This window comes from Triturus cristatus, chromosome 9 (genome assembly GCF_964204655.1).
Source record: "Triturus cristatus chromosome 9, aTriCri1.1, whole genome shotgun sequence".
Lineage (NCBI taxonomy): Eukaryota > Metazoa > Chordata > Amphibia > Caudata > Salamandridae > Triturus > Triturus cristatus.
The window spans coordinates 716,517,077-716,544,080 of NC_140592.1; the positions used below are offsets into that span (position 1 = coordinate 716,517,077).

A 27,004-nucleotide genomic window follows, 5' to 3' on the forward strand; every position below is an offset into this window, starting at 1 on the left:
CTGCACTTATATACAGGGACAGAACAAAGGCAAAAGCATGCATCTCTTACGTATCTGTGAAGAGATGGGAAGCTGTGTGCCTTAGTTTCCCTCTGTGGCATTTACATTTGTGTGAGGTTCCAGGCCTCCTCCAGTCAAGATATTCAAACAAAAGGAGGCCTGATGGACCCTTAACTGTGGCCTGGCTGGAGGAAAAAAAAAAAACTGCAAAAAAACGACCGCTCGCTGCCTGCACACTGCTGCTGGAAATGGAAAGCAGACAACGTGCAGGCGCTGCTGAATGTGTCCCACCAGGTGTCTTACACCAGGACAAGTTCAGCATAGTTCTGTGGGGTCAAACTTCTTGGCAGGGGTGTCGGCGTCCACCCTGTGAAAAGAGTGGGTGGACGCTGTGTACCTGCGAGAACCCCCGACTCGTGCCCTAGGACTAGTTACATTGCACAAAGACTCATACCTTTCAAACTGCCTCTTTCCTTCACAGTTTACGCTAATGGCGAAAGTGTACCAAAGTTAAAGTGGGCCATGGATCCTTGTTGAGGTCTGGGTGATACATATACACTTCAGTAGTGCTAATCAGGTCTGGTCCTAGGATTTTCAGGGCCCTGGGAAAAAGGGAATGTGTGAGGCCCCTGAAATTTACATAAGTCGCACCTGATCTCGGGGAAGCTGCTTTGTGCAGACTCCAACTGGGCCGCAGCTCCTCCTCTCAGCCACCCCAAGCACCTCTTGTGCAGCCCATTTCGGACTGAAGGTGTGAGAATTGCTTGGGGGCTGAGTTAAACCTGTGTGGGCTAAAGTGCTGACAATGGGTGCACTGAGGAGTCTCTGAATGCCCAACCCAAGAGGTGTCCCCCTCCTCTAGGCCTTCCCACACTATCCCTTGGAGGCCCCAGGAGGGGGTGGAGGGGGCTCCCATGAGCCCATTGTAAAGAGACGCATCTCCTTCTCTTTGATCGGCAGGGGTAGACGAGGACTGGTGGGTGTAGTGTCCTAGCATGGACACGTTCTAGTGTTCACATGTGTGTATTACTCTTTACACCCACCCACCACCTACGTCACTGGGTCAGGTGACTAGGATAATAAAAGGGCCGAGCGCACGTGGTCGTGGCCAGTTAACCCACTACCCAACTAAGTGTGTCAGCGTCCGTTATTGCCACTGAGCATGAGGGCCTAGGGCCCAACATAACATTGGCGACGAGAGTGGTACTACACCCCGTGTGTGCAGCCTTCGTTCGGCGAGAAGGAGGGGGAGAGAGAGCGAGCTGCCCGCAGTGAGGGCACACTCCCCCCCTTGGAGAAGGCGCGACGCGCCGAGAAGCCGGCGGGGCGAGGCAGCGCCCGCAGCGTGTCCAGTGGCGACTGGGAGCCCACCCGCATCCGCTGTGAGGCTGTGACCCTGCCTGAGGAAGTCGGGTGCCTACCCCGACGACACTGCCGCTGTGGTACCCGGTGAAGGGAAGTGCCCCGGAACAGCGCGCACCGATTGAAGCCCACCCGCATCGGCCGCAACCAGGCAAGTGGCGGCGACCACGCGGAGCCCACCCGCGTGGAGGACGGTGAGGAGCAGCGCGGTAAACAAAGAGTGTAGCCAAGCGGGTGCCCACCCCGCAGCAGCGGAGCCCACCCGCGACAAGGACGGGCCGTGCCCGTTGTACCCGCACCCACGAAGTACTGAGAGCTGGTGCGGTGTGAGGTAACGCAGCGGAGCCCACCCGCAGCTGGACGCGGCCGAGCGGCACCTGCACCCCCCTCCCGCGCAGCCCGTGTGGTGAGGAGACCGGCTGCGGGAAGGGGGCGGACCTAAAGTAATAGTAAAAGCGGAGCCCACCCGCAGCACAACACACCAGGTTCTACGCTCTTTCCCCCCGCTTGCCTGCGCAGCAGGAGAAGTGAGAGCGGGTGGGAGGGGAGCGGCGAGACCGTGCCGGAGGTGAGGTCCGTCACCCCCCCAGCAGCCCGTGAAGGGCAGAGTGCCTCGAGAAGGCGAATAGGACAGGAATAAATGTGGCACTCACCGGCGGGAGACATCGGGTGGCGTCTGGCCGTTTCTGCGTGTCCGGGGAAGCAGCGGTGAACACCGAGGACGCTGCTGGAGCGGCAGCGGCAAGCCCCCCCCCCCGCGATGGGCCCATAAAGAGTGAAGGTCCGTTGCAGGGGGCGGGAAGGGTTCGAAATCAAAGGTGGCACCGGCAATGTTGTGAGTGCTCCAGCCCCGCAGCCAGCGACGCGAGTAAGTCTGCTGCGAGGGGCGGGGCACGTAAGGAGACTGCAGGTGACGAGATAAAGGGGCATGGAACGGCGCACTTGAAGGGAAATAAAGTAAACAAGCGCGATGGCAATGACTGCCACCATGCCCATAGAGTGATGCCTCATCCTCCAGCCAGCTCACTGGAAATGCCTGTGCCCGCCTGCCTCCACATAAACTAAAGTAAAAAAAAAAAAGACTTACCTGCTGGCCTGCACTCCACTGCTCTGCTGGTAGCGCCAGCCCTTCTGTGCTCGACCGGAGCCTGCAACAAGGAAGACAACTCAGCAAAAAGTTCTGGCAGCCAAGAAGGGTGCTGCTGCATGGAGGAAAGCAACACTGCCATCTAGTGGCCACTGGTGGTACTGCAGCAACAGAGAAACAAACAAGCCTGCAGCAAGCCAAGGAAGTCCAGCAGCCACAGGAGACCGACGGATCGCAGCGCAAGGAGGAAGAGGCAGCAAGGCACGTACCGCAAGGTCCGACGGGTGCGCGATGGTGAGCGCACGGGAACGTGACGGAGGCGCACAGGAATGCGCCAGAAGCGCAGGAACGCGACAGAAGCGCAAGGAGGAAGAGACAGTGTGCCAGAGGGATGCAGCGCCATCCCGCAGCGACAAGGAGGAAGAAAAGGAAATGGTGTCAAGCCACATCCACCCCAGCAAGGACTGCGCTGTCGCCGAATCAAGTGGAGCGAACCCTCGAGCGAACTAAAGGACTCAGCGCAGTTGTACCCCGGACGCGGAAGGTACACTGCAGCGCCTACTGGAGAGGAACCCACTGAAGAGGATGGGCGCAGCAAGTATCCAACACTGGCGGGCAAGGATGTCGAGCCACACCCAGTGGCGCCAAGAAGCCACCACATCAAGAGATCATGGTACAAGGAGCAACGCTACACTGAAGATGTACCACGACGGTACGAAGAGTAGCACGCACCAGCGCCTGACAAGGCAGCGGACACAGGTAGTCACACGATGTGATGCACCTCGTGAAGCCGACCAGCCAAATGGTCGCACCACAAAGGCCAAGCCGACCTGCCAAACGGTCGCACCACAAAGGTCAAGCCGACCAGCCAAATGGTCGCACCACAAAGGCCAAGCCGACCTGCCAAACGGTCGCACCACAAAGGTCAAGCCGACCAGCCAAACGGTCGCACCACAAAGGTCAAGCCGACCAGCCAAATGGTCGCACCACAGAAGCCGACTCGCCAGGAGTCGCACAAGGAGGTGACCGACGCACGGGTCAGTGAAGCTACAAAGCAAGAGGTCTGACGACAAGACCGAAGATATCCTGCCAGTGATCGGCAGCGCGGACCGTCAAGTGGTCCAAGAAGCTCAAGAAGAACCAAAGTAACTGGTGAAAAGGAGAAGAACGAAGCGGACCAAGAGTATGGCCCCACGAACTTCAACCAAAGTAACTGGTGAAAAGGAGAAGATGAAGAGAAGGTCACGACCCTAACTCGGAATGCTGAGGAAGATGGAGAGAGTGTTCTCGGACGAGGACAAGACCAGGGGGACACGTGCAGAGTGCGCGCGCTGCATGGAGAAGCCTGGCCAGACCAAGAGGAGAACAGAAATGGTCCAGAGTAGGTCGTGAAGAGAAGAGAAGAAGATATTGGAGTGGCACGTTTGCCACTACAAGAAGAGAAGGAAGATGACATCGGAGTGGCACGTCTGCCACTAAAAGAAAAGGGGAAAGAAAGAGATCTGAGTGGCACGGTTGCCACTGCAACAAAAGAAGAAGTCAGAGTGACATGACACCCTCACGGAGAAAGAAATAGAGGAAAGAGAGAAGAGTGTGGCAAGACTACTCACACCTCAAAGACAAGGAAGGTGACAAGCGTCAGAACACAGTGCGCAAGTCCTGAAGAACACCCGTGGCACGGAGAAAAGACCATCTGTTTGACGATGCTTTCAGCACACCCGGAATCTGCAGAGGCGAGCAGGCTGGACCATTCGGAACACCCACCTTTGGGGTTACACGGACACTGGTCAATGCCAGCCGTGGTGACTCAGGGGCAAAGGCCTCAGGGATGCCAGTGAGAGAGAGTATCCCCGCGACGAGAGATGGTCGTCAGCCGCCCTTCAGCAAAGGTCCCAGGAGGATGACGACATCGCGCGCTAAAGACAGGAGCCAACAGCTACCCTCCAGGTCTGACTGCGGAATCTGAGGTGAGACCTGTCGTCTCCTCCGCACCCGCACTCATCGGCATGGGAGTAACACGATACAGGACACTTAACCCAGGCCAGATCTGATGAAGAGGGCCTCAAGGATATCCCGTGGCAGGGGAACACCTGTGAGAGGGGCACCCTGGTGAGAGGGGTGTCTTGCGAATGACCCGTCTTTCTGCAAAACAGAACACACGCCACAGATAAAGAAAAGGACTGGACTAAAAGATGAACGGCAACATCTAGCGGTGAACCACAAGAACTCAACTGCGTTTGTCGCCAAGAAAGTAAAGCGAAGAAAAGACTGTGAGAACAACTTCAAGGCAGAGCCGTCAAACAGACTGGATCCATCGAGCGCCCAGGCTGGTGCCACAGTGAACTGGTAATCGTCCGCGACAGGAAGAACATCGTCCGCGACAGGAAGAACATCGTCTGTGACTCCAAGCAGCTGAAGCGTGAGCGATTCTGCAGAAGTGTGGTCACTGTATTACAACTGTGTATATCTTTCTTTCTCCCCTAGGTTGAACATTGACTCTGGGTTTTTGTTATTAAAAATTGGGAGGAATGTAGTGTCCTAGCATGGACACGTTCTAGTGTTCACATGTGTGTATTACTCTTTACACCCACCCACCACCTACGTCACTGGGTCAGGTGACTAGGATAATAAAAGGGCCGAGCGCACGTGCTCGTGGCCAGTTAACCCACTACCCAACTAAGTGTGTCAGCGTCCGTTATTGCCACCGAGCATGAGGGCCTAGGGCCCAACATAACAGGTGGGGTGTTGCTATTGTTTTATTTATGTTATTTTATTTTATTTTAATTTAGCCGTTTTTATATAGCGCGGACTTTACCCGAAGGTGTCAGAGCGCTTCACAATAGGAACAGTAATGATACATGAGGAGAAAATTACAAGTGAGCATGTTACAAAAGCAAACGTTACGTTACATGAGGCAATAGTGCGGGGCCCCATCCTGGTAGGCAGAGTGAGAGGCCCTGGGTTGCCCACACTGCCCATGCCCAGCGCCGGCCCTGGTGCTAATGATAGATCGGCCTGCTTTTAGGTCTGCTCATCCGCGTGACCTCTCTCCCTACGCTCCAGATGACTGGCTGTGCCAGCTGCCACTCTCTCTGTCCGCCCTCGCTCGCCTGATCCCGCCGGGATCAAGCGCTTGCATCAGTGACGCTGACTTCTGCTCTGTAGCCTGCCGCTGCCAGTTCGGGAGGGGCCAGTCCTCAGTGGTGTTTGTTTTCCTTACGTTTGACGGCGACGTGGCATCCTCAGAGAGCAGACGCCCTCCCTCCAGAGCTTCACCTTGAAGATAGCGCATAGAGTGTAGATTTTCAGGTTGGTGTCGAATTAACTAACCTAACAGCAGTCAGAGGGGCCACTTCCTTGCTCGAACCAAGGGGGCCCATGGCATCTCTGCTACTCTACTGGCCAAAAGCGCCCCTAACACTTACCCATGCACCAGCGAGGCTGGCGCACAAGTGCAAGTCTCTACAAAGAGTTTGTTGGCATCTTTCCGAAAGACAGCCTTTTTTAATAGGGCCCAGTATTCTGCAATGTCAAAACATATCTGTGCCTTTAAATTGTATAAAAATTTCTGCTAGTCCAGCTATAGACACCCTCGTCATCGTCGCTCCCATAAAAAATACTTTTCTTCGTTCTTCAGTTGAAAATTATAATATACACCAAAATGAAAAGAGGGGAGGTGTTCTGGGAGGAAGAGATAGGAGTCCAGAGGGTACCGGTGCACCCCTTACATGCAGTACTGCAGCAATGGCTCCATGGGCCCTCATGCAAAAAAAGAGAATAACCCCCGACCCATAGCCACAGTTTAGTAGGAAAATACAGCCACATTAGGGGCTGCCTCTGGGCCCGGTGCCACTACACCTGCTGCGCTATTGATAGCTACGCCCCGTCACACGAGCTGTGTAATGCGCTATAAAAAGCTACATAAGCAATGCGCCCTGCTGACTCGGATATTGAGCGATCGACACAAAGCATAATTGGGAGAGTAAACAAACTTTTCAAGCCTGTAGAGTGCGTGCAGAACAACGGGTGTTTGTTTAAAAGAGGAAGAGCTGACTCTGACTTGAACTCTGCTCGGTTGACAGGAGGAAAACCACAAGGAGGAAAGTGAAACCCGAGATACGCCGCGTGAAGAAGAGTTACGCAGTTCAGGGCACGTCAACGGAGTCGGGTCGATGCCTCGTTTACAAGTATGTGGATCTGGCGTTCGTCACGTCGTTTAGGTGGGGGCGGCGAGCTTATATTGCACATTTCATTAAACGAACCATTGCCAGGAACCAGGGCACAAGTCCTAAAAATAAGAAGTGGGGGCTAACCAAGTTTAGGTAGTAGGCAAGTGACATCACGGGGCTTGACATCACAGTGCGTAACATTGCATGTGGCATCACAGGAAATGACATCACAATCCATGACCTCACAGGAAGTGACCTCACAAGAAGTGACATCAGATCATAACACCTCAGGCATGTGTTTAGCAGTTCTATCATGCGTACATTTGAGCGCATTACAAGATTTAACAAGTGAGGTTTGCATCAGGGTTGTGCCAAAAAGGTGGGTCAACTCCAACACAAAATCTGTGCATCAACTTATACATTTTTTTAAATTCTGCCACAAACAATTTGACAGCAAGGAGAAATGTGGCTGTAAATCTGTTATGCTTAACTGGTTGCAAAGTCTGCATTTTAAAATACCTTATGAGGTTAAGACACCTTCTGCAGAGATGGGTGTACCCAGTAAATCTCACGGAATAATAATAATGGTAAGATAACTCTGGAGGTTCATGCATTTGTATGCTATGAAGGAGATGTGACTCCTACAACTTGTAACCATCACTGTCTTATGTACCACATCCTGTATTTGATTTACACACATGATTTATTGTCAATGTATATTGTTTGCGTGTGATGTAAAGCGCTCTGACATTGGGATGAGTAGCACTATAAAAGAAATAAACCAAAACAGTGATATTTAAATTGTTATTTCTCTAAATAGTGGGACATGCCAACACTTCTGACATTCTTACAGTGCATGCAAATCACTTATAAGCAGGGTCTGAACAAAGTCAAAAGCATGCCTCTCGTAAGTACCTGTGAACTGTTAAACTGTGTGCCTTTGTTTGCCCTCCATTGCATTTACTTGTGAGGCTCCAGATTGCTCCCAGCAAGGATACTCGAACAAAAGGAGGCCTTTATTTTAGGCCAGCTGGTATTTAAAATAAGAAAGCCGCCTCTCCACCTGCATGCTGCTGCTTGGAATGAAAGTTGACAACGTGCAGGTGCTGCTGAAAGGGAATTCAGCTTACTTTAGTGGGGCTCAACGTCTTGGCAGGGTGGACAGTGTCAAGCGCGTAAAAATAGTGTGTGGACGTCACTTACCCATGTGTACCCCCGACTTGTGCCTTGACAGGAACTGAATAAAACTCTACTTACCTTTTCCCCTCGGCGACCCAGGGTCAAATTGGCCTAAAAGACCAATCTGGCAGTGCCCGAAGGGCTGATCTGACTGTTCAGTGTGACAGACTTTTTTTTGTTTGTGTGACTATTTATAGTCTGCTGGGCTGGTTTTTTACTGTTGATTTCTCTAATATTAAAAGAGTCATCGCCTCCAGCAAGGACAAATGCATGCAGTGTCCCATACCTTGCAAAAAACTTATACATTGAGGGCCCGATTAACAAAGGGCCTTGGCACTCATGGCGACGGCCCAGTAGTCATGGCAGGGACCCCACACTCGTGGTGGACCTCCGCAATCAGAAACTGCAGTGCAGAGTCCCAACACGAGTGCTGGGCCCGTGACACGAGTGCCGACCCCCACCACGACTGCGGCGCCTCCTCCATCAGTGTGGAGGTCCTTTGTGAATCTGACCCAGTGTCTTTACAAGTTTAAAATTGCCTCATTTTCCAATGTGGACCTTTTTAGGTCGCGCTGAGCCCAGCGCATGCGTTGGCTCAGAGAGACATTTTGTATGTGAGTTTTCAAAGTGCTGCTGGCTGGCCTAGCGCTTGCGCTCATGCGACCGTGCACGCACTAACCGCTAGCCTTCAGCAGCACTTTGAAAACTCGTGCGTCATCGCGATCACTTTCGCTTTCAGAGCGATCGCGATGACGCACGCTTTCAATGCTTGTTTTCTTTGCGCGCGCGCGCACACAACTCCCGCTTCTTCCCCTCCCTCACCACATATCACGTCTCGCGGCCGCTCGCGCGCGGTCAACGCTTGTTTCATATGTCTTTATTTTCAGCAGTACAATGGCGACGTGTTTTACAGAGCACCTACAGCATTTTGTTCATTTAGTGGTGAAAATATTTATTCATAATCAGAACCTACATAGAGCACTTTGCAAACTGACTTGCTCCTAGGTGCTGATAATAATGGGTGGTAATTTGCAAGTCAATGGCACTAATTTGATAATCTTTGAATGCTGTGCTGAGTTGGACGCACCAGTATTCGAACCTGTGACTTTCGCGGTTCGTACATACATATAAAATGGAGTCCTCACTCAAAGCAGCAAAAGGCATGCTTTTGCGCCTGCCCCACAAACTTCTCTCATAAAAACACATGTACATCAGTTGGCGTATTAAAAGCAGCACATTCGCCTTGCAGTCTTCCATCGTAGGCAGTATGCCGCGAACTATTACTCAAAGACAAGACACAATAGATGTCAGTAATCGTAACTGTCAGGTCGAATGGCCATTGCTAACAGATATGACCTCGCAAGGGCATTCTTTAGTGAGCCTTTGAGGATTATAGATGTTATTCTTCATAGTCAATCTTCGTTCCTCTGCAGCTCCAGCGCCTTCTGCGAAAAAAACAATTCGGCAGGAGACACTGTGACCTGATTTACATAAGGTCATTAATTTAATACTTGAAAAGCGATGGCATGTCATTGCTTGAGTAAAATGTTATTAATGCCACAGAGTTCTTTGAAAAAGTAATTACCTATGCCATTCCACTAATTTCCACAATTGGAGTCTGTTCCGAAGGAATCACCACTTCCATACCGTGAAGTTTAACAACGGACTTCTCTGACGAAAACACTTCCTGACGGTAGGCCTGCCCTAGGGAACATCTTGCAACTCACCACTGCTAGCAATGAAAGTATAAAAATAGTGAGGGATGGAACGCTTGAATGATTGCAGTGTAAGTATAAACAAGCATGTGCAATGCAATAGGTCTCGCGTTACGGAAAGTTTGACCTATTGGCGTTGCAAATTTTCTACATGGCACCACTGTTTTGCATTAAACTGAATTAATTCTATTATCCCTTGCTACCTATACAATGCAAAAAGAAGGGAATTTTATATCTCATGTACGGATTATAGGTAATCGCCTATCACTTTTTTGTGTTAAAGACCTGAAAAGAAATGTGCCATATGTATATGCCATTCGTTGTGTTATTTCAAATGAAGTTGACTGACCTTAGATGTGTAAATTACACGAGACAGGTGATCACTGTACAGGGTACAATGTATGTTAATGAAGTAGCTGCATGAAGGGAAAAAGAGTGTTTTATAGAAATTGTGTTGTAATATTTCTCCTTACTAGAAGGGAATCATTTCCCCTTCCATTGCATAGGATGTAATTATAATCATTTTATCATTATTAGATTCTCAGTTATGGCCTTATACAGTATATTAATTGGAGAATGCGAAATCAATTTTTAATTAAGTAGGAAGTTTAGCTTTCAAAGTTATGAAAACAAGCTGTGCTGTTCCATCTTGTCTGATTTAAAGTACAACAACTATCAATCAGATCATGTTTTGTGTAAGTGACAACTTGCGTGCAGGCCTTCCTCCTCATTTCCTTTTAGTCCATATTTAGAGGGGTCAAAGGTAAGTCTGATAAAGATATTACATAGATATACATAGATCATGCTTTATCTCCACAGACCTACTGCAGCCTTCTGAGAGATATCGTAATTGCAGAACAGAATCTGGTCGAAACTGCTCTCCTCTGCAATTAGAGGCAAATTAAGAACTTTGAGAGTGGAAACAAACACAGCTGCTCCGTGGAGTATTCTGAACAAATGGAATTAACAATAGGATGATTTTTCTGGCATTGCACTTTGCAGGCGTGAGTTTTTTTCACTCAATTCACCTCAAAGTTTCAAGTACAAAGAGTTTCCTATAAATATTTTTATGGGGTTGAGGGGGGGGGTCTTTGTATGACTATGACCGCCATTTAATAAATAATTATCGCTGTGTGCACTTACTGCGATGTTTACTTAGCAGACACAACCCCTCAAATTTCCAACATCTGCCCGCGATGAATAATACAAATAAGGCTCGGCTGAGAAAAGTTTAAATCCACTAGCAGCTCTCAGCAGTTTGAACTGGTTGCAGTGCTGATGTGAGAGACATGCAGTGTGGGCGCGCATGTAGCCTTTTCAAAATAAGCATCACACAGCCAACAACACACTGTTTACCTGGACGTTTCCGGTGGTGAAGTCTGTGATGTGTGCTACTGATCAGGGTATAGACGGAGGACCATGCCTACTACTGTCCTGCTATGTTCTACTCATGCTTTTTTGGGGCGGGGGGGAGCAGGTGGTGGAAGCTTGACCGGGCTCACCCTGCATTTGCTGGTAAGAGGGAGACAATTTACTCTAGGAGCGCAACATATCAAGCAGAACATTCTCACCTAGCATTAGTGACATGGAGGACTCCGAGAACAACACTTTAGCGGTCTGCCATGGTAATCGAAACAAGCATTGGCAAAGCCAATAGGTGTCGCCTTTCGGACCTTATAAGTGCTTAGCCATGCAACAGTTGATGTTGTTGCACCAAGGATATTGTGCTGCATAACTAAATACTTATAAGGTCCCAAAAGCGAGACCTATTGGCTTTGCCAATGCTTGTTTCTTTAGCTATCTGTTAGCTAATTTAGGTCATTTTTCATTTGATGTCAGGGCCTATTTACTGTCCTTGTCTGGCCTTGTGGAGACCTATTGAACAGCTTCTGGTTCTCAAGGAGAAGAGTATTAAAATCTAACAAACATGTTTTCTTGAAAAAAACAAAGTAAAAAGACAATATTTCGAGGGCGTGGCCAGGCAAGTACCAAGAAGGCATGTCTTTCTTGAGCTCTGCCTGTTGAGCTGCCGCAGCACCATTCCATTCCTGCATAGCAGGTGAGGGTGCAATGCACCAGAGAGCAGAACCCGCATATAGTACGGCTGCGAAAATCAGCCGACTGTCCGTAACAGGATGGCGGTATCTGACAAACTCACACTGCAGACAGAACCTGAGCCGCCATCCAAGATGGCGCCCGTGCTACAAGCCTGATCACGCCGCAAGAAACTTTGGGCTGGGCCGCCTAGACTCTTATAGAGACTCGGCCCCTACAGCACTATGACCCGGGCACCAGGAGACAAAGGTGGTGCTTTGCGGGGTTCCTCTTGGCCTGAGAAAAGTTTCGGATCGGGCAGTCTGGGGTTATGAGGGAACCGAACTCCAGTGCATCTTATCGGCTGTCGCCACAAGAAATAAGTAGGCTTACGGGGCGCTCTGCTGCATCAGAGACAGGGCGAGGCTGGAGTTCAGCCAACCGGACTGGCCGCCGCACACCTGGGGGCCAGACCCCACTCTGCAGATGAGGTGCCCCTCTCCTTCCGACCTGGATATCCTCAGGAGCCTTACTTTCTCGTTGTCCCAGAGTCTTCCTGGGGCCTGAACCACAGCTCCCTGCTGCACCACAGCCTCTTTGATGGGCGAAATTCACTGATACCAGGGTGCACAGCTTCAAGCGTCAGCATAAGCGGATAGGGTAACACCTTCAGTCAGTTCACCCGATGCAAAGGCAACTCTAGACTCCTTGCCACACTCCGGCTGATAGGTGGCTGGCAGTTGTTGGGGTTTTCTGGGCCTGCCATCTTGCGATCATGGCCAGTCCCACTTCCAAGCACAAGTCTTTTAGAACCTCTTCTATGCAAAACAAAGTGCAGACTCAGAAGCCAGAGAGGGGGCAGACCTAGGAGACTGAGACAGAGGCCCTGTGAATGGCGTTCTGACCTCCCAAGATGGCAACTTGCAGGCACCAGCGACCAAGGTGGACATCCAGACTTTAAGGTCGAAAACCACATGGACATGATAGAAAACTGCATAGTAACCACTGCCCATGACCAGGAGAACTTATCGCTGAAGCTCTCCATGGTGGAGGCCCACCATTAAGAATTGACATATTAGATGGAGGACTTATAATATGGATCCAGGAGAAACATCTGTGTAAGGTACATCCCAAAGGAAATAGAAGCCGCAGACTTGGAGGATTACATACAGTCCCTCTTCCTGCAGATACTTCCAACTCCTCCCCCAACTCCAATCTGAGTGGATTGCACACACAGGGTACTCTCTGCATTTCAACAGAGGAATAGCCTAAACCCTGACGTACTCACAAGGATCCACTTCTTTAAAGATAAAGAGGCAATCTCACGGGCAGCGCGCAAACAGGAATGAATTGTCTTTTGAGACACCAGTTTGATGTATTTTCAAGATGTGTCACTGGTCCCTTAGCCCATCGCAAGGGCTTTGCCTAATTCACCACTCAATTCCATTGTGAAAACATTTCATACAGATGGTGTTCCCCTCACGCCTGGTTTTCTTCTACAATGGCAGTCAGCATGGAGTGCAGCTGGTGGCCCATGCCATAGAGATCTTGGGCCTGAGAGACACAACGGAGACCGCGGTTGAGGGATGAACCGGAGGCGAGGGACCCGGGAGGGTCATGGCAGAAGCTTAACACCAACAGGGCACGCAGAGAACTGGAGCAGAAGTGACAATTGCGTAAAAGGGAGGAACAAGCAGCTATGTCCTCTGAGGATTGAATGCACTCTCCTAGGACATTTGTTGGAGTGCACTTTGCGTCCGGGACTTGAATGGGTCTCCCGCACGTGACGAAGGCCCAAATTCCACGTTTTCATAGACGTGTCAACCTATAAACTGATTCACTCTGATGGTTGTGGAACTCTCCCTCTTGACACCAAGTTTTACCCAAAGGCTTTTATAAGTGGGGTAGGGTGTCGGCCATTGTGGTCAGGAGCCGGCCTGAGCTGGCCCTAGCAGAAGTTCTGAGCCTCATAAAACTGTAAGGATCCTATCAGTGACTGTAAGAGGTCAATTTTGTTTCCTAGTTATGTGAGAATGTTTATTTATATTTTGTTCAAGTTTCTTTACAATCGTTGCTTCAACACATGCTGTAATCAGCCAGTCAGATACACGCTCATCCCATACAGCCCACTCACAGGTTGGTAATATGTCGGGAGGGAGTGGGACAGCAATGTAAACCTGACTTTGGCCAATGCCCGACTCCTCAGTGGACACACTACAAACATTTATGTCCGCTATATCAATAGTCACATTACATATCCAGGAGCTCAACTCTCCAATTAAATGGAGAGCGTTGGTAAAATGGTTGAAAATCAAGGCGATAGATATAGCACGCCTCCCAAGAAATTCATTTGGTCAACAGCAATATTCCCAGGTTGCGCTTTTTTAGTTTCCTTCTCAATTTCATGCCACCAGCACCACAAAAACCAATGATACTCCTAAGGAGAGGACTGGCCTTCATCCTAGATACCAGACACCCAAACAAAGAGGGGAGATGGATGGGTATTCAGGGCAGGCCAGAGAGGCTACCAAATTTTCTCTCTATGTCTCAAATGAGGGAAAATAACTTTTCTATGCCGATATCCCACCTAAGTTGGCACGTTCAGCTAGCAGTCATATTGTAGTGGGTGGTGACCTTAAGTGCATCAACACTGACTTAGGTCCAGATGTACGTAGCTTTTGTTCGGCCGCAAATGGCCCGATTTGCATTAGATTCGGGCCATTTGCTACCGAAAAAAAGATTTTCCCTATGTACTAAACCCTATTTTGTGAATTGCAAAATGGGTTAATGATTCGGTATTACAAAGTGGCGTGTTAAGGGCGTTTCTTCCTAATAGCGACTCACAGTGGTATGTGTGATTGTTTTGCGACCAGAAAGCGGTCGCAAAACATTTACATTTTACTGCCAACTCTGAGTTCGAGGTAACTCATTTGTAAATGGCAAGGGGTCCCAAAGCGATAACAGACCTGGTTGTCTGCTGACCCCATCAAGCCACCATCCCTGTGATTTTAGAGATTCTCAATCGGTCAGAAATTGCTATCTACCTCATGAATATTAATGAGGTAGGTCAATTTGTGACCTTCTGGGATTCGCAAACAGTGTAAAACACACTGTAATACATAGCTGTTTGCTATTTCCTAATAGCGAATTGCAAAAAATTGCTATTAGGTAATCACAAATGGATACCTATGTACATCTGGTCCTTAGATAGGTCCTCTGCCCATCTGCTGAGCCCAGGCCCCACCCCATCCCTCCTCCCCAATCTGGAAGACCTGGACCAGGAGGCTATGTGGCTGAAGCAGCATCAAAGTGACACGGACTACATCTTCTAATCCAGCATCCACAGGTAATACACCCAAATTGGTTACTTTCTCACCACCAGAGATTTGAAGCCACATAATCTACACAGATGTTTATCTTCAAGTTTCTCTCTGACCACGCATTGGTTTGGCTCTTCCTGGATGCGCCTACCCCCACACTCAGCCTCGAAGCCCATGGACCAGGAGTGAAATAGCATTGAGGGATCTGATAGTAAAAGACTTCATAAAAGATGCCTTGACCACTTGCGTCTAAGAAAATTATAATGGTGAGGTATGCTGCAGCACCCTAAGAGATGCTGCAAAGGCTGTCATCAGAGGAGAACTCATATGTTATACCACAGCTCCAGAGAGGATGAGGAAGCAGAAAAAGCAGGAGGCAGTTATGTGCTCTAGAAACACAACACAAACGGGACAACTCCCTCCGCACTCATAGGGCCTTGCACAAAACTAGACGGGAGCTGGAACAATTGCTGATGAGCAAAGCAGCCAAGAAATTACTTTACATAAAGCAAACTTACTAGGATAGGGAGATAAGGTGGACAGGTTCCTTTGCTATAAACGTAGGCAGGCTCAAACCCAAAACCACATCCATAAAATCCTGAAGACACACAGCATCTTTCAGACTAATACCAAAATCAGCCTGAAATGCTTTAGCATGTATTATCAGTCTCTCTATACAGCTGACCAACTATCCCCTGATGCACAGGAAGCCTATTTAGTGGACTTTCATGCCGCACTGATTGAGGCGGATTGTCCTGCTTGAGGAAGGAATCACAGTGGAGGAGGTCCAAGCAGCCATTATCTCTATGTCCCAGTCATTTATTTGTGAGGTGAACTCGCCTCATTGACAGGAACAAAACCAAGAAGTAGGAATGGACTTGAGTATATCCCACCCATATTAGGTGGCATAAGATGTGGCCAATCCAAATCCTCTTCTTGATTTTGTCCCTATCTTGAGGACCGAGACAGGGCAGGGAGGAGAGACGGGTCTCTCCTATGGCCCTCTGGAGCGATAGACGAGGCTTTGGTGCAGCGCCTCTATCTGACATGGGAGTAGCAGGGGAGTATAGCGGAGGAGGACACTCCACCCAGACTCCTCTAATGGTGGATGCCCTGACTTTTCTCCTGGTTGTGGAGAGTGAGGAGAGCAGTGGGGTTCAGATACAGCTCTCACCTGTGGCTTCATCTCCGTTACACCTGTGTTGTTCCGGTCATACTCTATGAGTGCAACCAATGAGTTGCCTGTTTATATTACTTTCTCCTCTCCACTGGTCGCCGCATGTATGAGGGGAGTGTTGTTGACTGACTAGGCATAAACTTTGTATTTTTGTGAGCAGTGCTTGCTCAAGCTTTCGGTATTTCACTGCTCCATTCTCTCTGCTTGAAGGAGTACTGGAAGCAGCTAAGGTGTCATTTGACTCGGGTGTTGGATAGATGGATACATATTAAATTTGCACAATTAATTAAACTCATTGCAATTAGGAATCCTCAAACAGGCTAAGAATACACAATTAAATAAAATGTTAAAGATATAAAAACGATTATAAGAGACATTGAAAGATCACAAGTAATAGGCGGCCCTTTTCTCGTCAATCTTAAAGACTCCCCTTTATCCACCTTCGGCCGTTATTCACAATCCAGATAAGGGGCGGATTGGTTGACAGGATTACCCAACCCTGGCAAGTCAATTATTATAGGAGTGAACGATTCAGCATGAAGGAGGTTCCCTGGCCTGGGGGACCCGAGCAGTGTGGCTGAAGATTGCATGCATATCAGGAAGTTCACAGCTAACTGGGCTGAATCTCCTCTCAAGCAGGCTTCTATGGTCTCTTGATAGGTCCTGAGATTTAAAATGCACCATAACAGCTGAAGCCAGAACTTTTTTAATGGGAGAATTTGTCACGGATGCAAAGTACGTGTCAATGACTCCTCTTCCTTTGCACAAAGGTGACATTGACTGTCAGAGTCATCCAAGTCCCTCCATCCATACCAGTAGGATTTCAAAAGGATTAATTTAAAGCACAAGTTCAGAGGCAAGGAGAGATAGAACAAAATGGTTCCTGGCTCTTACAACGTTGAGGCCATCCCTCCGTGTGCCAATTTCCTCTCTGTCTGTATATCATTTTCTGATGATATTAGCTTTGCTTGTTTGATCAATAGTTTGGCAGACAAGGGTGTCAGCAAGCTGCTTGACCAGATATCACTTGCCTACAATGCCTCTAGGGCGCAGGTTAAATACTTGTGCCAATTTGTTGCTGGATTACTTATCACTTCCCAAATAATATTCTTGAACGTGTGATTCTTCGCCTTCTTCACTTTAGGCTAAAAACTTCGCTTTGAGTGTCCAGTGTTGTGAAACTAGCTCAAACTCTTGCAAATTTGAGCATGTGATGTGCAATTTGGGAGAGAAAAGACTCTTCAATACTAGGAAGACTGAGCCTTAGCCAACCAATTGCCCATTTTGTCTTTGAATGCCATAGCCCCGTAAGCAATGGTGGGGAGGAATTTGCACCCCATTACCTTCAAGAGAGGGGATAGATCAATGATTTTTTAAACATGCAAAAAGCCCATTATGGGAAATTTGCTATCCGCTGTTGGGCATTAATGTGTGGTGTTGAATGGCCTCTGTGGTCCACCATACCCCCAGATACTTATCAGCATCCACAACTTCATTGGCCTTACCCTCAATGGACCATGAGCCCCTTTTTTCAGTTTGCATGAGATTTTCATTAATTTTGTTTTCATTACATGTATTTTCGAGTTATTGTGCCTGAAGTAGCTGGCACGCGAATCAAAGACCCTCTGAAGGCCAACTGGCGTATGGTCTAAAAGGACCATATTGTATGTATAATGAAACAGTTAAACTTTAAAGGCCAGTCATTTTTTAAGGAAAGGCCGTCGCCAGGCAACCTGATAAGTCAGCTAGGTACAGATTGAATATTAACAGCACCAGTATGCATCCTTGCTTCAGGCCTTTATCTGTCCAGATTTTTTACGTGGTGGTCCATCTGGTGCTGACTCATATATTAACCCATGTATCGGTGTATAGGGCAAGTTTTAAGGAATGTCCCAGATATTCAGTTTGGACTAGAGTTTCGATCTAGATACACTGTTGAATGCTGTTCAAAGTCGATAAACCCTTCATAGAGAGACTTGCCTTTTGCTGCCTGGGTAGTTTCACTCCAGTGAGAAATACAGATAAGGTTATCTTCAATGTGCAGCCCTTTTGAAAGCCGGTCTGAGTCAGGCAGATTAACTTTTTTTCCTCCACCCAGGCTTGTAGCTCCCTGTTTAAAATGCTGGTGAAGCACTTCCACTCCGTAACGAGAAGTGAATGCCGCAATCAAGAGGTAGTTCCCAGGGCATGATTGAGAGACTTTCTTGTGAACAGAGACCAAGAGTGAACCCCTCCGTGATTCCCGTATGGATGCCCGCAGTAGGTATCCCTGGAATAAGGGAGCCATTACTGAGGCCCAATGAGCCGGGGTGCACTTATATACTGCAGGGGGCATGCCACTTGGAGCAGGGACGCCACCCGCTTGCATCAAGTTGATGGCAGTTATTACTTGGGCCAGACTTATTGATACCATATCTGAAGGGGCCGGGCTTAATAATGCCGATTGCCCATTGTGTGCCATTTCAGGTGCCTTAAGATTGTTACAGTCAGCCAGATGGTCTGCAAACAGGCCTTTGAAGTGAGATTCTCATTCCACTGGGGCGCTATTGGCAACAGATACCTGGTTATTAGAGCATTTATTGATCCACAGCCAGAATTTCCTTTGGTCCTTGGAATTTATAATCTCATGCAATTCATTCCATCTATGGGCCTGCTCTTCATTCCGTTGGACGAAGAGAGCTTTCCTGTATTCTAATCGTATCGTAGCCATTCATTTGCCCACTTGTAACAGCTACGTCTTTTCAAGACTTTATTTACTCTACTTTTAAGGACCACTAATTGGTGTTTGTTATTTTCTGCCGTTTTTGCGTGACCAATAACTTCGCCTTTTCAAAACCTTCCTAAATGTAAGCTTCCAAGATGTTTCCTTAGGTGGTCATCCTTGAAACCCCAGCTATTTGGATTGGTGGTTTCACAGTTTGCTCACTGAGTCTTGTCCAGGAATTGGTCTACAATTACCCCTTGCTCATCAACATTTGTCGCAGACCACTTTATTTTGTTAACAGGCTCAAGGTTTTCTTGATTCCCTAAAAGTATTGTTCTAGGGTGAATAGGGCATGGGACTAGTGCTTCATATGTAAGGATTGCGTGATCGGTGGCCAGGGTTGAAGTGACTTTAGACTTGCTTATTAATTTAAAGTGAGCCAAAACACCCAAATATAATCAAGAGTGGCCATCCTAAAGTAGGACCTGGGCTTATAGGCCTCAGGTGAGTCTGTCATGAATCTACTATTTAATATTGTCAGGCCGAGCAGGTTTAAGAAGTAGGTGAGGCCATCTTCTCATGTCTTTGGAACTGCCTTTCAATCCGCGGTATGGCCCATGTTTGGTCGTCAAGGTCCACAAATGTGCTATTCGACTCTATGCACATAAGTTTAGCATTGAAGTCTCGCATCATGACTCACATGTCATCTGGATACAAAGCTGCTTTATGTTTCATAATTGGGAACAGTGAGGCCAGTGTTACCTCCCTTTTTGTTTCTGCGAGTATGAGAGTATGAGAGTGAACCAAGGCCTTGTTTTCCTGGACTTAGCCAAGGAAAACCTGAGAAAGATGTAGTCATCATCACCTGTGTGAAGCACCATGGCAGCTGCTGCAAGTTCATTTTTACATAAATTGATACACAGAGATGTCGTTGCAGGGGATTCGTAGACTATGAAGTCAGACCAAGGAGCCAAGAGAAGTGCCCATGTTTCCTGCAGGTCAATGATGTTGTATTTTTTCAGCTCGTTGATTGCTTCAGTATCAATTAAACCTCTTATGTTCCATGAACTAATTTTCAAGTGAGACCTTTTTGCATGGTTGATGTTTTCAGGTGGCTTCTCATTAGGACATTTTGGAGCCAGGCCCAGTACGTGGGTTTTAACTGCCGTGTAACACAGTGGCGGCCATTCCCTTTGTTTGCTGTTATTATGTGCCATCCCCTTTGTTTGCTTCCATTATAAATTCCCCATCTGCAATTGTTGTAGGGCGAATTCCCTCTCTGACACCCCTTAAAACAGAGGTGGTGGTGTGGCTTGACTTGTTGATGTTTTCCATCCCTTGGCCTGATGCTTTGCTGGTGACGAAATTCTTCTCTATGAGGAAGGCGGGCCGTTTCGGCACTGTGGGGACCATTACTTTTATTGCCCATTTTTCCAGCAGCATGCTATTCCTCCTCAGTACATTTACTGGCCTTATTTATGTGTTAAGAACTGGATTTGGAGGGTCTATTACAATGACTTCCACATCATCTTTGGTGGGTTCTTTGTGACAGCTGTCAGGAATCCTGTTTGATTCAGTTATAAGTGGGTCAACTCTATGCTTAAGGTGTTGGTTGTCTTGCTGGAGCCAATGCAGAAGGGTCAAGCTTCTGCTTTTTTTAAACTCTTGTTCAGTTTTTTTAGTCTCTTCCTATTTTTCATTGACTTACGGGCACCCATGGTGGTCCGTGCATTGGAATCATTACCAGGGTGGTTGGAGCCCTTAGTAGAACATTTGTTCTCTTGCTGAGAGCCCTGCTGGTGCTCTTGCTGGGCATCACAAATAGCGTTAAAATCACAGGGGACACTGTTCCATATGGAGGGTGCAAGGTGTCACCCTGTCAAAAAAGGGAAATATGGAGAGTAGGAAAGATAGAGGAGGATGAAAAAGAGAGAGGCATAGAGGTTCATCTCCAGTATCAAGGATCCAATCCCGAAGGGGAGGGCCAAATCTTGCCTCTTAGTTGCCCTCACACACCCCGAAGGATGTCATGCTTCATCATCGGGCTCTTGCTCCTCGTCGGGCCGGCGCTGCAATGCCCGACGGGCCCCCGAAGGGTCAATTTAACGGAGGTCTTTTAAGAGAAAAGCTGTTTGGTGCATGCGGGTGTGTGGGGTGGATCTGGTGAAATAGGTGGTGAGGTGCGTGCAGGAATAAATAAATAAAATTACCTAAGGGTATCCACTAGTAAACTTTTTAATATTGTGGCGCCCCTGGTAGGTTCAAAAACCCAGAGGTTGGTGAGTTACTATGAGGCCCAATGTGCCCGTGTAACTAAACAAAAGGTCAACATGTTTCATGCCTTGGGAGTCTGAATGATCAGTGGCGTTTCTTCAGGACCTAACTACTGTGGTGAGTGTGCACGTCAGAAAAGAGGGGTTCCAGACTAGAGATGGTAACCCGAATGGGTGAGAGGTAGCTTGGGGGTGACCGCAGGGTTAATGGCCCTATTGTGTGGCCTGAAGTCTCGATATGTAGATGTGTCCAAGCGAAGACGGTACCTAGAGGGGATGAAAAAATAAATGGAGACAAAAGAGAAAAGGGAAAAGAGAAATGATGGCTCATGCGTCAGGCGCCTTCTAGGAAAAGTATGAAACAAGCCTTTCAACATACTGTTAGTACACGTCCAAGACAGCATAACCAGACCAGTAGACAAACAGACATTAAGAAAATAAGAAAAAAACTGAGGAAAAAGGACTAAGTCACAGTCAGAGCCAAGTGGTGAAGGCGGGGGGATCCGGTGGCGCCGCGTCACGGTGAGAAGTCCCAGATCATGAGCATGGCTCCCCAGGTACACCACTCGCCCACCTGTGGCGGCAGTTGTGGATGGTGATTTGCACATCTAATTTATCAGCAAGCAGCAGAGCTGCATTGACCATGGTGCTTAGTGTTTTATTGATGCTTATTAGTGCTTCAGTTTGTGGAATAATAGTGGGGCACCCGTCCCCCTGACCTGGGTTTAGGCCTGAAAGGAATATGAGACTGTGAGCTCCCTGGAACGATCTTCCCTGCAGCTGGTCGCACTCAAGATGGTGGCTTTCACACTCAAGATGGTGGCTTTATGGGCCTGGCCCGGGTTGGCTTCAAGGAGCGGGCTCTGCACTGCGGTGGATCAGGGCGGGGGGGCCCAGGGGTCCAGCATGAACAAAACAGATCCCATCACTCATCACCCCCACCCCTACCTCCTCCCACCCTCACTCTTTCTTCCTCCCTTATTCCTTTCCTCTCTACCCTGAATTTAATCCTGAGTGAACTTAATATTTGTTTATATAGAACTCTAACCACTAGTTATGTTATGTTATGTTATGTTACTGTTTGTTTTGTAGAGCGCTCAGCTGCTCCAAAGAGCGTCCCGGCGCTAAAGATCATCACACCAAATACCAGCAGCAAACAAACAGCCATAACAGAAAACATAACCAGAGTTAACCATAACAGCATTACAAAGCAAACAGATAGGTTTTAAGTCCTTTCCTAAAAACCGAGAGATTGGTGCACACCCGCAACGTCAAGGGCAATGTGTTCCAGAGGCGGGGTGCAAGGTAACTAAAGGAGCGACCTCCACAGCGAGCACGCTTCACTGTTGGAACGATAGCCTTGGCCTGGGCAGCAGATCTCAGAGGTCTAGATGGAAGATAGAAATTGACCCTTCTCTGCAGATATTCAGCGCCGAAATTGTGAAGCGCCCTAAAAGCTGTAGTTAGGGTCTTGAAGAAGATACGCTTACGAATCGGCAACCAATGCAGAGAGACAAGGAGATTGCTGGCCCTAGATCTTCTAGTTAAACCGAAGATTGCCCTGGCTGCAGAATTTTGAACTATCTGCAGACGAGTCAGCAGATACTCAGGAAGACCTAAGTAAAGGATGTTGGCGTAGTCTAGGCGCGAGCCAATTAATGCTTGCACCGTAATTTTCTTATGCTCCAAAGATAAATAGGGCAGAAACTTGCGCAACATCCTTAAGATGGCAAAGCACTTCCCAGTCAAGCCAGCAACCTGAGTTTTAAAGGAAAGAGTGTTATCGACCATTATACCCAGGTTCTTCGCTGTGACCGAATCGCTGGCAGGGGGAGACATGGCCGAAGGCCACCATAGCTTCCAACGTGGGTCTGCAGGACAGCCAAAGAACAATATCTCGGATTTGTCGGAGTTGCATTTGAGGCCATTTTTCCCAAACCAGTCAAACACAAACTCCAAACACTTCCGAATGGCTGCTCCATCGAAGTCACAGCCCCTGTCACAAGTGAACAGGAGCTGTGTGTCATCCGCATAGGATATGATCTGGGCCCCTAGCTCCTCCACCCGTGCCGCAAGAGGTGTAAGGAAGATATTAAAGAGGGAAGGACTCAGTATGGAGCCCTGCGGGACCCCTACCTTAAGCTGCGGCATCCGGGCGGAGAAAGGGGGAGCCCAGATCGTTTGTGTCCGATCGGCCAAAAAAGACTGAAACCATGCGAACACCGTACCCCGCAGCCCAATCTCCCAGAGTCTAATTAGGAGGAGGTCGTGGGGGACGGTATCGAAGGCCGCCGACAAATCAAGCATGATAAGCAAGGCCTTTCCACCCCTATCGAGGGTCTCCTTCACAATCTCAGTAACCTCAAGAAGAGCGGTCTCAGTGCTCAGGTTAGATCTAAATCCAGACTGTGACTGATGTAAAAGGGAGTTGCCCTCTACAAAGTTGGTAAGGGTGGTATGAACACACTTTTCAGTGATCTTGGCCAGGGCAGGAAGCAGCGAGATTGGCCTATAATTAGAATGCAGTTTAGCATCTGCATTTGGTTTTTTAATAAGGGGAAGAACTAAGGCCTGTTTCCAGGAGGAGGGGACTTTGCCCGACTTCAAAGATGCATTAATGAGAGGGTTGATGATCGGATTAAGGGCAGGTGCCAGGGTCGCAAGACACTTGGCGGGACAAGGGTCCTGAGGAGAGCCAGATTTCAGGCTAGACAAAAGGTCAAGCGAGGCCTGAGGCTCTAAAGAGGGAAAACAGTGCAGGGTAGGGCCCACAGAATCCATATGCATAGCTGGTGGGCATAACCAGGGGTTGGAAAGGCCATCGACCTCTGAACCTGTGCTCAAGATGATCTGGGTTCCTTGCAACTCTGACTGGATAGTGCGTATTTTATTAGTGAAAAATACTGCAAGCTCCATGATCCAAGGTTCCGAGAAAGCAGATGCAGAAGTGCAGCAGGAGGGAGAGGTGAATTCTTTAACAATCTTAAAGATCTCTTTGCAGGAGCTATCTGCTTCCTCGATCCTTCTGGCCAAAAAGGATTTTTTCTCTGCAACGAGCTCCCTGTGATATTCTTTCACTGCTGCTCTGTAAGACTGCTTAGCCAATGTATCATAGTGCCTCCTCCAAATTCTCTCCAGCCTCTTGCAGTGCCTTCTCTTGGCCGCCAAGGCAGCAGAGAACCACGGGGCTGATGCTCGTGCCAGTTCAGATCTAACCTGGCAAGATGGTGCCAAGGCTTCCAAACGTGCAGTGAGCCAATTCTGAAAGCACACCACATCATCCTCCAGACTGCCCGTAAGAACACAAGGATGGGTATCTAAAGCCTGGGTGATCATGGCCGGGGTGACTTTGTGGAAGGCTCTAGAACTACGAGCAGCGAGCCGCTTTGTACCTACTAACATTCCTATGTGATTTTAGAGTTTTCTGTTTGTATCTCTTCCTTGAGTGACTTTACAACTTGTACATTTGCAATTTGTTCTCTGTTTTGTATCTCATATGTAACTCATGTAATCCAAAGTGCTTATGTAACCAACTGGTTCTTCCCAGGCCCCTGCCCCCCCTTCCCTCTCCTGGGGACTTGTTTCTTTATTGGACTTTTACAACTCTAACTTCTGTAACCATGTGCCCTTTACCAAAGCACTCCTTCTCCCCTTGTTGAGGAGGGATCCAGCATTTATACCCTGGAGTCTCAGAGACCCCTCTGAGAGAGTCCACAGCGTAAAGTGAGCCACACAAAACGGAGGTAAGGGAATGACACCATTTCAACTGGGATCACAGCACACCGGATGTTGGACACTTTCACCCTCCCCCATCCCTTTCCCTCTTTCATTCTTGTCTACCTCCCCTGCTCCTATCCCCTCTTCCCTGAATCTCTCACCTTACCTGCTTTTTCCCTTACGTATATGTTTTTAACGCTTGTAACTACACTCCAGCAACTTGTAACTATGCTCTGAAACTGTGTAACTATGTAACTTGTAACTATGCTCTGAAACAATGCTCGTCCTCATGTAAAGCGCTCTGATACCTCCGGGTCTAGCCAGCGCTATATAAAACTTTTCAAATAAAAATAAAATAAAAATAAATATTGAAGCAGGGCCCCAGGAGGCCTGAGGTGAAGGGTCCACATGTTTGCTCTTTCTGTAATGATTCCCCTTTATTCAAAAACACAAATTTACTGGAATTTTCCTTTTTTTTTTACGCATTTTTTTTTTTTTTTTTTTGCAGAGTTTTATATAGCGCGAACTAGACCCGAATCCAATCAGGTATCAGAGCGCTTTACATAGCACAAGTTACGTTACATGAGGACACAAATTCATTTTTTGTTAGGCACGGGGAGATTAAGTGATTTGCCCAGAATCACAGGATGTTCAGCGTCATTGCCGAGACTCGAACCCAGTTCCCCCAGGTCCGAGGTCGAGCGCCCTAGCCGTTAGGCCAACTCCTCTCCCCCATTTGTGTTTTTGAATAATGGGGAAGCATTACCGAAAGAGCAAACACGTGGACCCTTCCCATCCTGCTCTGGCTCTGCATCCAGATCAAGATATCCTCCTAGGAAGAGATCTAGGAAATCTTGGGGTTCTCATGACGATGTTTCCTTTGAGGAAAGGGTCAAGAAGGTCTTGCTTTAAACTTTGTGGGAGCTTAAAGAAGTACCAGACAAGGTGGAGAAGAGGAGATTAGGTTCCTCATCCTCTTGTTATCAAGGAGAAGATGAAAAGGATACTTCTCTTCCATCAGAGCTTAAAGGCAAATATATAGACAAGAATATGCTACCTGAGATACTGTCTAGAGTCTGTTTGAATATGGGCTTTCCGCCTTTGGAGTTGATCATTACTTTGACTGAACCAGTTTTGAGACTTTTTATTACCTCTAAATTGCCTTCATTGCCTATTCATCAACATGTGGCTAATGTGTTTTTTAAAGAATGATAAGACCCTGACAGAATTGTTCTTGTTTATACCAAAACTCTACAATTTAGAAGATGTTGATAAGAAATATATGGAATCTGTGTCAGAGGATTCTTTGGTTGCCAGCCTAGTGGGTCATACTTCAATGACTGCAAATATGATTAAAGATTCAGTTGATGAGAAAATTGATTTGGCCCTGACGATATCTTATTCATGGGGGGCCGCGCTGGACTTCATTCCATCTTTCCTGCTGCTAGGAGAAAACTTTCCTGACTCTCAGTAACGGTGGTCACTCAGCTTGGCATCCAGGTCATCGGTATTGGTTGGAGGGTTGGTCTGCCGGGGACTACGGCCGCTGGGTACTACATGTTCCATAATCGCTCCAAGAACCTGCAGCTGCTGGAGATTAGCGCTATGCAAAGCGTGTTGTTGTCCCTTGGTGCAGGGGCCACGCTGAACTTCATTCCATCTTTCCTTTTGCTGGGGAGCTTTGTGCAGCAAACTTTCCTGTCTACCAGTAAGAGGGGGTCACTTCAGCTTGGCATCCAGGTCATCGAGGTTGGTTGGAGGAGTGAGCCACCGGGGACCACGGTTGCTGGGGACTACTCGTCCCATAATCCCTTCCTGGACCTGTAGCAGCTGGAGATTAGTGCTATATAAAGTGCAGCGCTGTCCCGCTGTGTGGGACGCACCCTGGCAAAGCTCGGGCCAAGGTCTGGCCTGACCTCCGCCTGTCAGAAGCAGGAAGAGGCAGGGCAGGGCCACCCCCTTGGCTCTGCTTTTGGACATTGTCAGGGACATTTATGCAAAAGGTACTTTTTAGGTCGAGCTTGGGCAATGCATGTGCTGCTCTACGAGGTATGCTGTCTTCAGGTAGGGACTTAAAGCTGCCCCCATATTTTCCATGGGCTTGTGTCACTATCCACTGTAAACTGTGGCTGTTCATTGGTCAATAAGCTTAGTAGTCCCTCCTTAGTACCCTTTTGTCTCATTTTGTAACCTCCCATGGCGACACTCCCTGTTACATGTGTTGTTACTTGGTAGGCTTTAATTACAGCGTCCGAGCACTATTTTCT

The 27,004-nt window shown here is 48.1% G+C and overlaps 1 protein-coding gene across 5 annotated transcripts in view; it reads left to right on the forward strand.

Moving 5' to 3' along the window:
- Positions 1 to 5,570: 5,570 nt before the first annotated feature.
- The window catches only part of LOC146798587 (phospholipase A and acyltransferase 3-like), a 162,752-nt gene continuing 141,318 nt past the window's right edge, over positions 5,571 to 27,004 (forward strand). The window contains exons 1-2 of one of the 5 annotated variants that reach the window (XM_085625893.1): positions 5,571 to 5,758; positions 6,532 to 6,636. Coding sequence is in view for 2 of the 5 variants with exons in the window: in XM_085625896.1 (XP_085482022.1) it covers positions 6,622 to 6,636 (15 nt within the window). In the remaining 3 variants the exon portion in view is untranslated. Of the gene's footprint in view, positions 5,759 to 6,386; positions 6,670 to 27,004 lie in introns of those variants that run through there. The other 4 variants (XM_085625896.1, XM_085625895.1, XM_085625894.1 and 1 more) reach the window with 4 other exon arrangements.